Source organism: Pediculus humanus, genomic scaffold, assembly GCF_000006295.1.
Source record: "Pediculus humanus corporis 1103172108281 genomic scaffold, whole genome shotgun sequence".
NCBI lineage: Eukaryota > Metazoa > Arthropoda > Insecta > Psocodea > Pediculidae > Pediculus > Pediculus humanus.
In genome coordinates, this window is record NW_002987850.1 from 1,158,957 (window position 1) to 1,171,485 (window position 12,529).

Genomic DNA, 12,529 nt, shown 5'->3' on the forward strand with positions numbered 1-12,529 from the left:
ATTTTTTCTTTCTTTCTTATCATTCGATAACGTACCTGATAAAAAAAAAAAAAAATGAAAATCAATTTCGAACCTTTTTCTCTTTTTAAAAAAAAAAAAATTTAATTATTTCAAATATTTCTATGAAAAATTACGTGCCGTGTTCGAAAAGTCGTTTTTTTTCCCGCCAAAAATTAAATAAATAAACAAATGATAGATTTGAACCCTTTGCGAAACGAAATAAATCACAAAATATTATTAAAAAAAAAAAAATTACTATCTTAATGACAAATTTTCCCATTTTTGCAGGGAAATTTCCCTGCAAAAATGGGAAAATTTAATAACGCAATTAACTTGTTTAACGATTTCGAATGCTTTTTCGTTTCGAATTTAAAAATGGCGGTTAACGTAAAGTTTTTTGTATTACAAAACGGTTTGGTTTTGTAAATGTAAGGGACAATGTCAGAATGAACAAAATCAAAGAAAACAAAAAAAAAAAAAAAAAAGAAAAAAAAAAAGGAGAAAAAACAAACCTTTTAATTCAGTTAATTATCCTTCCTTCCCGGTTTTTTTTTTTTTTTTCTTTTAAATATCCTTTTACACACTTCTCTCGGTCTCTCTCTCTCTTTCTCTTCCTCTTACGTCACACAAAAAGGGATTTAATGACACGCAAACAAAGAATCCGTAACACAATATTTGGTTTTTATTTTTTTTCTTAATTTCTTTTTTTTCTTCTGCTTGACAAATGTCTTTTCTTTAATAAAAAAAAAAAAAAAAAAAAAAAAAAAAAAATTATTAAAATCAATAGAATAATTTTCATAATTAAACAATCAAATCATCACACGTGTTATTAATAACGTATGACCTTTGACCCGCTAAAAAAAATTAATTAAAAATTGAAAAATTAAAAAAAGATTATTTTTTGATAATAGAAATTCGAAAAACAACAGATTGTTTGGTTGTTTGTTTGTTTGTTTGTTAACAACGCGATTTTTCAAAATCCTTTTTTAATTACAAAAAACAATGTTTGTTTGTGTGTTGAAAACAAAACAAAAATTTTCTTTTTTTTTTTTTTTTCTTTTCCATACTTCTTTTTTAATCAATTTTACCTTTGAATAATATTAAATTTCTTTTCCCTGGGAAATTTTATACTTTAATAGAAAAATTTTCTAGAAATATTAACCGGAAATGAGAGAACGAAACGTTTCGCACGATAAAAAAAAAAAAAATGGCTGAAAATACGGAAAAAAAAAATTATCCGCGATTTCGTTGTATTCGATAAAAATAATTTTGACCATTGTATTTGACCGTTATTTTCAAAAAACGACAAATCTGACGATGTGACAAAACGTGTCAGTAAAAGAAAAAAAAAAGGAGTACCTGATCGTTTTAAAATTTATCACTGCTTCCACGTGACTTTTTCTTTCCCCCCCACTCCAGATTTCCAACCAAATCGTTCAAAAGTTAATTTTTTCAAAAATTTATATCCTTCGACAAATTCTTCTCTTCTTAAATTTGAATTATTCATTATTCTACCGCCACGTGCCGCCTTTACGTTAAATTTCTTCTTTATTTTTTTCTATTTCCACGAAAAAATCAATTTTATTTTCTCTCTCTCTCTCCCTCTCGTTTGGTTTCCCCCCCCCACCGTTTTCGACCGTTAAATTTTTATCTAGAAAAAAAAAAAAATCACGTATAAATGTAATTAAAAGAACCGATTTCGTTTCACATTTTGAAGAGTGAGGGTGAGAGTGAGAGAGAGAGAGAGAAAAAAAAAAACTTTTCATCAAATTTTCCATCTCGAATTTTCCAAAAGTGGAAAATTACAAATTAAGGTTAACGACACGATCAAACTTTTTAATAACCTTTAAACTTGGAAAAAAAAAAAAAAAAAATTACACTTTTTCAAAATTTACCTTTTCCCATTTTCTCCGATCCAGAAAAAAAAAAAAAAAAAAAATTTCTTTCCGTTACGTCACGCGGAAAAATGGCGACGATGGCGATTCCGATGATGGTTCGTTCGTTACGGTTGCATGGTTAGAATCCATTATTATTATTATTAATATTCCGTTCGTAATAAAAATCATTTTTCCTTTTTTCGATATGAATTTTTTTTTTCCCGGTTTTAAAAAAATATTTTCCCATTAAAACAAAAAAAAAAAAAAAAAACGATTAACGATTATCGATTATCGATTGATTTCGATATCTCGTACGTAGATTATAATCGTGATCCATCATTTTAACGACAATTTTCCTGAACGAACCTGTAAATTATAAATTTCAAATTAAAATTTATTCCCGCCATTGTAGTTTTAAAATTTATCCTAGTAAATTTTTTTCCAGTTCGCCGAACGGAAACGGAATTCGGCCGCCGATTCCTGCAGGATAGAGTGTTCCTTCCTCGAATTTAAATTTAAACCGGAAGCAGAAAATTCACCAAGAGAATTTTATAATAAAATTTTACAAATTGATTCATCAACCCGAATTTTTTTCCGCATTTTACGTCCGCCGACAAACGTCCACCATTTTTTTTTTTTGCAATTCGAAAACTGAAACGTAAATTATTATTATTATTATTATTATTATTATTTAGGGATGAAAACGATTGAATGATTGTCTGTCATTGATTATCGCTGAAACAAAAAAAAAAAAAAAAAAATTTACTATTCATTAATCACACGATGAAAAAATATTAAAAATAAAAAAAAATGGTTCCAACCATTTTCGAAATGGTGGGGGGCCGAAGGGGGAGGGAGGAAAATGAGGAAAAAATGATTTTGGATTTTTTTCTTTTCATTTTTTTTTTTTTTTTTTTGGGAAAATTCCAAACCTTTTTTTAATTCCCAATTTTTTTCCCTCCTCCCCTCCTTCTCCTCATCTCCGTCCATTAAAACTCAACTTTTCGTTTGTTTGTTTTGTTTGTTCGAACGTTTACGTCGTTTGCCACGACGATATAATATATATATATTATTTGTAAAAAAAAAAAAAAAAAGGAAAATGAAAAACCTTTTGTTGTTCGTCGCCATTTGTAAAAAAAGAAAAAAAGAAAAGGTTAAACCTAATTTAATAGGAGTCAAAAACAACAACGACAACAACAACAAAATCCCAAAGAAAATTATTATCATTATTATTATTATTAAACGTTTCCGAAAGGTAATTAAGGTCTCGCATTTAAACCCTATAATAACCTCCCGAAAAAAAAAATTTTACTTTAAGGTCAAGGATATTAATAATAATAATAAAAGGTCGGCCCTGCCGCGGACGAAAATTTTACGTTTAAATATCAAAAAAAAAAAAAAAAAAAATTGATAATAATAATAATAATAATAATAATAATAATAATAATAATAATAATAATAATGTCAACGTTTTTGGAATTAATTTTTTTTTTTTTTTTACCTCGATTGGGAAAAAAAAAATTTTTTTCTGGATAATTTTCCAGTTTTTCCCGTCCGTTGCGAACACACACGCAATCCCGAAATTTTTTCCCGGTAAAATTTTCAAGAGGGAAACGATTGGGGAACGGGGGTGTGAATCACGATGGGATGGACGGTGGAAAATTTTGAGGGGAAAGCAAAAAAAAAAAAAAAAAAAAAAAAAAAAAATGAGGAAAATCGAAAGAGAGGGAGGAGGGAAGGGAAGGGGAGTGGAAAAAAAGTAAAAACGTTTTTTGATTTTCTACCGGTGCATAAATCAAAAATTTTCATTTTCCCGTTTCCTTCCTTCCTTTCTCTTTGGTACTCCTCCGTCTCCTGAAATCCGTTAAATTTTTTTTTTTCTCCCTTCTTCATCCCCTCTCCCCCTTCCTCCTACCGCCCGTTTCTCTTCTTATTTGACGGTCGATCCGACATGATGAATGATTTCAAACGTAATCCTCCTGTAAAATAATAATAAATTTTTAATTACGAATATGCAAAGACACAAATAATAATAATAATAATAATAATACAACGGGGGAAAATTACTTTTCCAGATAGAACACATTTGTTGAATTTTGTCAAAATGATTTTTGACGACGGCGACGACGACCTGAAAAAAAATGTACAGTAACGTTGGAGCCGTAACTCAATCCGGATTTTCACGTTCGAAAACTAAAGAACGAAACGGAGGAGGCGGTGGTGAAAGAGAAAATTCAAAAAATGGAGATTTAACGGAAAATCATGGAGAACACACCATAAGCTCGAGATTTTTGAAATTCATACGGCGTAAAATAAATCCAGCTGTTGGTAAGTCGTTATATTATTTCCGTCTTTCTTTACTTCTTTTTTTTTCTTCTACTCAATTTTTTTTTAATGATAATAATGATAATAATAATACCGGAAGTCGTAATTCTACTGCGTTAAATAATTGACGACATTTTTCGCATTTTCCCTCTCTTCTCTTCATCCGCTACAACTCACCGATTTTCCACCAAAAAAGAAAAACTTCCTAAAAATTAAAAAAAGTAATAAAGAGGAACAAAACAAAAAACCAACACAAACCAAATCCAAAAAAATTCAATTTCCGTTAATTTTTCTTACGTAAAAAATATATATATTTAAAATAAAAAAATAAAAAATAAAAAATAATACAGTAACTGTTTCCGGTTGTTGGTGTAACGGTTTTCATATCCCGAATACAATCGAAAACGAAGATGTTTAACAAAAAAAAAAAAAAAATCGTTAAAATAAAATAAATAAAATATTTAATTCTAACTAAAAAAAAAAAAATCTATTTTCTCATGGTGTGACGTCAAAAAACAAAAATCATTATTATCATCTTCATTAAATCGAGTAAAAAAAAAAAAAAGAAGAAACGTGTACGCATTTTTGCTGTCTCCCCGCTGCTGCCGCCGACACATTTCCCCCCCCCACAAACCTCTTTCTTCCCTTAAAATTCAAATCGCGGAGAACAGCAGCACTCGTACGGAGAATACAAAAAAAAAAAAACAATCTGCTGCTGCTGCAGAAAAGTCTCGGACAGAAAATGTTCGAAGCAGAAGACTAAGAAAAAATAACAAAAAAATTAAAATTCGCATTATGGACGACGAGTTTCCTTTGAAAAAAAGCGCGATTTGAATTCTTAAACAACAACAAAAAAAAAAAAAAAAGAATTCAACATCACCGACTGCGGAAGAAACGCTGTTGTGACACAACGAAATAATAATAATAATAACAACGACAGGAGCAACTTAAACAATCTTTCTCTCCGAAAAACAAAAAAAAAAAAGGGATTCGCGTCCATGTTGTTTGTCGGTATTTGAAGCAAAATCAGGTTCCGACAAACACGTGATATTGATTTGATTCGTTCCATGATTCCAAGAAATTTTGGTGCGGTGGTGGTACCACGACAAAGTTTGATTTCCTTTTTTTTTCTAAAACGAAAAACAGGCACGGGATGTCTTGATAACCACACTTTCATACTCTGTTTTATTATAAGGAGGCAACGTCCTGGAAAAACAAAAGAAGAAAAAAAAACAAGGTTCGAGAATCCGTATCCCGAACGGGTACAGAAATCCGAAAATAATAAAAAAAAAATACCCGAACGGTTATTACCTTGACATCAAAGGTTTGCATCCTTTTTAATGTAGGTACCGACACCCGTGCATTCGACGCACGACGATTTGCGACGATTTTTTTGTCGTTTTCTCCGAGGCTTTTCTTAATTTTCGAACCTGAAAAATAAAGTCTAAAATTTAAAATTCGCAATTGACTGAACGTTTCCGACACGATTTCGACGTGTTTTTTTCCTTTTATAAAATAACATAAACACCATATCGTCGTTCGAATATTCCTTCCACGACAATGTTGAATACGTCGTGTCTTCTATTGAAAATGACGAATGAGTTTCCGGAAATCCCATACACGTCGTCGTCGTTGTCGTAATCGTTGTCGGCGTCGTCGCCGCCATTGTTGCCATCGTCGTCGCCATCGTAGCCATCGTCGTCGCCATCGACGTCGTCGTCGTCGTCGTCGACCACGAAGGACAGTACATTTGAGAATTTTCATCGGATTTCTATTAAAAAAAAAAAAAAATCGTCAGTGTTTTCGGAAACCCCTTCCTCCCGGAAGTTCGATACGTACCGAAATCAATTGAGAATTTGTCGTCGCGTATTGCGACGTGTACGTCGACGTCATGATCGGATTCATGTGAGCCTCCGTCGTTCCCGTCATTGAATTCTTGCAGATCGAATAATTTTTATTGTTGTCTACGTGCGTGCAAAAAGTCGACAAAAACGACGGGAGAGTTCCGGAAACGTTTTCATTATTTTTAGCGACCCCTTCTGGATATTTATCGTGTCTGAAAACGTACTGGCACCGCGTGTACGTCGGATACATTTGTCCCACGTTTTCCTCACCGAGTATTTGACTTATCGGAATTTTAAGATCAACGTCATCGCCGCCGCCGCCGCCGCCGCCACCCTTTCCACCACCATCGTCGTCTTCGTTAGAACTTTCGGACGCGTCCGATACCACCGAACTCTCGTTTTCTACATAGGGAACAATTTCACCGTATCCCTCCTTTTCTGCTTCCGATATCAATTCGATTAAGTCTTCGTGATCCAGTCTTTTCGACGTGTTCTCGTCAGTCTCTCTTCCTTCTTCCGTGCACAACCTTTTGAATCCGTGCGTTTGATTTATCGACGGCGGCGAATACGTTTCGAAATGAGGGTAGTCGACGACGTTCGACGAATCGTGAATCCTGTTCGCCGAGTTAAAGGGCATCATTCCCTTCCGCAAAACGTCTCCGGACGGTTCGTTCAATACTGAAAAAAATTCTCCTTCGTGAGTGTAAAACGTTCGACCGTTCGTCGTTCCGTTGGGTGCCAATTGCGAACCATCGTTTTTCGCCACGTAATATTCTTGTCCGTATGCGTGACCGTTGTTTTGAATTTTCGAATGGTGGAGATGATTCGTCGTCGAATCCAAATTGGTGCAACCATGTTGATAATTTCCGTCGACCGGCGACGACCCCATGTCATAATTAATTTCGTTCTTCTTCACGAAAACAACTCTGAATAATAATAACACAAAAAATTATTTTAAAAATCATTCATTCATTCATTTTTTTTTTTTTGTTTTTCCAGCGCTTTGAAAAATATTCCGATCGTTAATTCAGTTACAAATACTTTACCCGGGGTGTTCGGCATAAGAACCGTAATTACCATCGGGATAAGACCCGTTCGACATGATCGTTCCGTTCGTACTCATTCCGTGATTTTCCTCCAGGCTATTACCATTTTTGAAACATTTTTCGTAAACGTTCGACTGGAAAAAATAAAAAAACGTGCAACAAACGCGGCTTGCAAAAAACGTAACAGATGACAATTTCATGACGTCACATCCGTCCCGCTTACAAACCTGCAATTCCGTCGAACCTTTCATTACGTTTTGATTCGTATATTGTCCGTGTGTGTAATTAGGCATGGTATTGGTAACCGGAGTCGGTGTGAGCAAAGTTGACAAAATCGGCATCATCGAATTGTTGTACATTTCTCTCTGTAAAAAAAAAAAAAAAAAAACAAATTTTCTTTTGGAAAACCGTTTTTTTTGTTTTTTTTGTTTTTCCAATTTAACTCGGATAGTAAACAAATAAAAATTCAAAAAAAAATTGATTCATCATATTATAGATAGAAAGAAAAGAAAATCGAGTTCGATATGCGTTTTGAATTTTAAATTTTTTTGTGTTTTTCCTTCTTCTCTTTCGGCCATCTTTTAAAGTCGTCTTTCCATTAAAATGTTCTTTCGACTTTTAGAAAAGAAATATAAAGTCAGTCAGAGTTTACACGTCCAAGACCTAAAGCAGTTGAAAAAACGCATAAAAAAAAAACCCCCGACATCTTTTACTAACCGGATGCCAATACGTTTCGGGACGATGGATGTCGTGCGAGGAAGACGGTAAAGATGTTTGAGGGGGCTGAGACCCAGGTGGGGGCACCACAAAACCGTTCGAATAATCCCCGTGAAAATGATAATTGTAACCGACGGTTGTGACGCCACCCGAATCCTGAAAGTGATTTTTCGAATTCGTGTATCCAGGTACCACGGTTTCGTAGGCCATGGACGGAACGTAACTTCTTTCGTATTGGGGCATCAATCTCACGGGCGTCGTCAACGAATGATTCCTCGGAAGCATGATCTAAAAACAAAAAGAAAAAAAATTATCTTTCTCCAAACGGGTCCACACAACCTGGACCGGAAGGAACGTTCGTAATGATTCCCTTTACCTCCGTTCTTTCCATGTTCGGTAATTTTCTGTTCGGCTTTCGAGCTTGTGTGAATTCGTTCCTGCTGTTCCGACGAGATGCTTCAATATCATCTTTAATTAATCGTGACACGGAATTGTTTTTCTCCGAATAGTGTGTCATGTACGAAAATCTTGCTTCGATTTCGTGTTTCGGCGCCAACGACAAATCCGTCGGAATCTGAAAAAAACAACATGACAAAAAATATCGGCATTCGTCGATAAAAAAAAAAAAAGGGGCAAAAAAAAAAAAGAAAAAATGGTACCCAGACGTGCGAAAAGAAAAAATTTTTTCGTCTTGTTTCACGTTTGGGGATTTTTGCTGAAGTGAGCGCCATCACGACGCTTTTTTCCTCATCAAATTTTTGAAAAGTCATGAAAGGGGAAAAAACCTTTTCAAAGGGTAAAACAGTTTTTGGTTCGGAAAAATTCCGCGAGATGACCTTGCGAAACCGGGAAAACTGCTTTATCCGAAAAAAACAAAAAACAATAATACAATCCTGGCTGTCTTTTTGATTTAAAAAAAAAAAAAAAAAAAAAAAAAACTTAATACTTATTTAAATTGATGGAAAATAATTTTTTAAAAATATTTTTACACAATTTCAGTACTTTTTCTCATGCTTCCTTACTTCTTTAACTAATTTTCCAACTTCGAAATTTAAGCAAAAAAATTAAAAAATAAACGAAAAGGAAAACAAAAAAAAAATAAAACGTTTTTGCAAAACGAACGAACGATTGACAAGAAGAAGAGGAAAAAAAAGTTATTTATTATTTTCGTGTCGAACGAAAATAAGAGAGAGAGAGAGAGACAAAAAAAAGAGAAAAAAAACGGCGTGGAGCAGTCGATAAAGCATCATTTTGAGAAAAAAAAAAAAAAAAGGAAAAAAAATAGAAAAAAAAAAGAAACGAAAAAAGCTTACGAAACCCGATGAGAATTTTAAACAGGGAAAAAAATTCGGTTTAAAAAAAAAAAAAAAAAACGTAATAAAAACAAAAAAAAACCCAAGTTCAAGAACGAGTTGAAACCAAAAAAAAAAAAAAAAAAAAAAAAAAAAAGAAAAAAAGAAATCGAAAAAAGAAAAAAAAAAAGACACAAAAAAAAAGGGTAAACGTTACTTACAAACAAACAAAAAAACAAATAAACAAATAAATAATTTACGATGATAATTCGTAATACCCGACAAACGATTTTGCCAACATGACAAAACAAATTATATATAACTTTAAAAAAATTGAACAATTGTCCAATATCTCTCTCTTTCATCTCTCTCTCTCTCTCTCTCTCTACGTTTTTTATATAGCTTTTCGAACTTCATTTAAATAAATCATAAACAAGCGAGGGAGAGAGAAAAAAAAAAGGCGGGAAATTTAAAAATTATTCATTACGGCTTATCGACCAATGAGAATTTAAAAAATAATTTCGTTCGAATGTCGACGTTGCCACATCTCCCGCCCTCTACTCTCTCTCTAACGGAGTTATTTTCATTTTGAATTTCCCGCCTTGGGAGCGAGCGAAAAAAAAAATTATTATCAAACGAGAGAGAAAAGCAACTTTTAAAAATACAAATAATAATAATAGTAATAATAATAATAATAACAACAATAATAATGATGCAATATTTTTAAAAAAATTCACCTGTTGCGTTGATCCTGTTGTTCCTGTTGTTGATGATGATGATGATGTCATAACGTAAGGTTTGCTCACAATAATTTCTTCATTATTTTTCGAACCAAATTTTTTAATTTTTCTCTCTTCCAATATCTTGTTCGCGATTGCAACTTTCGCACAAATATCACCTTTCTGATGAGCTTTTATCATCGACACCATGTATTTCTTCTATCGACCAAAAACAAAAAAAAGAAAACACCGTTAGCAAGTATTATCATCATTATTATTTTACCATATATTTAACTCCCCCCTATATCGATACGAATCGGTCTGTGACAAATAATAATAATAACCAATACTTACTTTTATATTCGCTGGTAACCTTAACAATAAGCATATCTTTCTTAATTGTCGATAAGACATTACATTAAGTTCACCATCCGTAAATTTTAAAGTGTTCATCCTTACGGATCCTTAACGGATTACGAATTAACAATAATAATAATAATAATAATAATAATAGTAATAATAACAAAACAAATAACGGTAATAAAAACAAAACAAATCACACGTTATTTAATAAAAAAAAAAAAAAAAAAATAGTACCAACTACTTGTTGGTAATTAATTTGAATCACGTGTAATATGTATTGCACATATACGAAACATGGCATTTGCGATGTGTCAGACGGACGACTACTCACATGTTTCGATTCGTTATTTTTATTAATAACGAGTAAAAAGGGCATAACCGACTCGGTGACCATTACTTTTCCCCCCACCCTTCTCTAAAAAATTTTTATGCTTTTATTTGAAAGGGTTTGTTTGTTTGTTTGTTTTAATAATAATAATAATAATAATAATAATAATAATAATAATAATAATAATAATAGTAATAATAATAATAATAATAATAATAATAATAATAATAATAATAATAATAATAATAATAATAATAATAATAATCGAAAAAGGAAATGACAGACCTTGAAAATAATAATAATAATAATAAATAAACCTTTGCAAAAAAATTTTAAAAAAAATTATTTAAAAAGCGCGCCAAAAAAAAAAAAACAATTCGAATAAAATCGATACGAAGTTGAAGTCACGTCGTCAAAAAAAAATTTTTTTTTTTCCCGTTTGTTTGTTTGTTTGGTCGTTTGTTCGTTTGTTTCCGTTGAATTTTCACGTCGGTAAAAAGTTTTTTATTTTTAGTTTTATTTTTTTATTTTTTTTGAATTGATTTTATAATTTTAAAACGAATCAAAAAAGTTTTTCGTATGGTTAATTATTATTATCATTATTATGTAAAACTTGGTTTATTATTATTATTATTATTATATAAACTTTTTTTAAAAATGTCTGCCAAGTTTTGTTTTTTTTTTTAAAATGAAAAAATAAATTTCGTCGCGATACGAAAAAATAAAAATAAAAATTTTCGTTAACGCACCTGCATTCGAATGCACCTGAGTAACGGAGGGGGAAAAAAAACAAATTTAAATTTACGCGCGTAAAAATAATTTCCCATTCAATCCCTTCCCCATCCACACTTCCAAACTATTTCCCGCGCATTTTCATTCTTTATTTTTTGTTTGTGTGTAGTAAAATTCCTGCCACGATCGTTTCGACCACTTTCCTATCGCGTTTAAAACTCTACGAAAAAAATTATTACTACCAAAAATTTCCCCTACGTCTAACCTTTCTTTCCACACGTGCGATAAATAAGGTAAGTTAAAAAAAATCGAACGATTCGATTATTATTATATCTCGATCGATATGTATCGATATATATTTTTAAAAAAATCGATCCCGGAAAACTTTTTTTTTTGATTAAATAATTGTCGTTTGTGCCCTTATTACAATAAACTACTCATCATGCCAACAATATTTTAGCAGTTTGACAAAGTCGCCGTCTTGTCTCATCTTGTGTAAAAAAAAAAAATAAATTATTTTAAGTTGACTTAATATTCATTCGTTAAATTAATTAAAAAACTCATTTAAAAAAAAAAAAAAAATTCCCTCCTTTATATAAAATTCCGAAAAATTGTACAAAATTTAAAAAAAAAAAAAAAGGCGGGAAAAGTTTTTAAAGAAAAACGGGAAAAAGAGGGGAAAAAAGCAGAGGGAAAGAGAGAAAGGGGGAAAGGGGGGTAGAGAAAGAAACACGACGGCAGTAGCCAGCATGCGAAGGGAAAATTTTTGAGAGCGAGAGATGCGCTCAACAGTTGATGTTTGGATCGCGAACGGTTTGAATCGAAAAAAAAAAAAGAAAAAAAAAAAAAAAGAAAAACAGGGAAAGAAAAAAAAAAGCAGGGAAAATTTTTTTTTTTTTTTTTCCTCCACGACGTAAAGTTCGCGTTCGTTAAAAATTATTTTTTACGTACGAAAATTTTCGACAGTTTTTTTTTTATTTATTTAATTTTAATACCCTCGCGACATTTTTCCCATCGTTTCGTTTCGTTTCGTTTGTAGCCAGCATGCGAAGGGAAAATTTGTAAGAGCGAGATATGCGCTCAACAGTTGATGTATGGATCGCGAACGGTTTGAATCGAATAAAGAGATAACAAAGACAAGATTAACAGGTAAGGAAAAAAAATATCAGAAATTTTTTTTTTTTTCCTCTCGACGTAACTCGCGTCGTAAAAATATTTTTAGCGGACGAAATTTCGACGGTTTTCTTATTTATTGTTTTTAAATATAATACCCTCGGGGACGTTTT

General features: G+C 31.9%; 1 protein-coding gene across 1 annotated transcript; it reads right to left on the reverse strand.

Moving 5' to 3' along the window:
- Positions 1 to 5,996: 5,996 nt before the first annotated feature.
- Phum_PHUM514180 (uncharacterized protein) lies at positions 5,997 to 10,273 on the reverse strand (the record flags this gene model as incomplete). The annotated part of the gene is made up of 7 exons (XM_002431128.1): positions 5,997 to 6,972; positions 7,093 to 7,226; positions 7,320 to 7,457; positions 7,810 to 8,097; positions 8,186 to 8,383; positions 9,839 to 10,039; positions 10,175 to 10,273. 7 exons carry the CDS (start codon positions 10,271 to 10,273, stop codon positions 5,997 to 5,999), a joined length of 2,034 nt encoding a protein of 677 aa, XP_002431173.1.
- Positions 10,274 to 12,529: the final 2,256 nt, after the last annotated feature.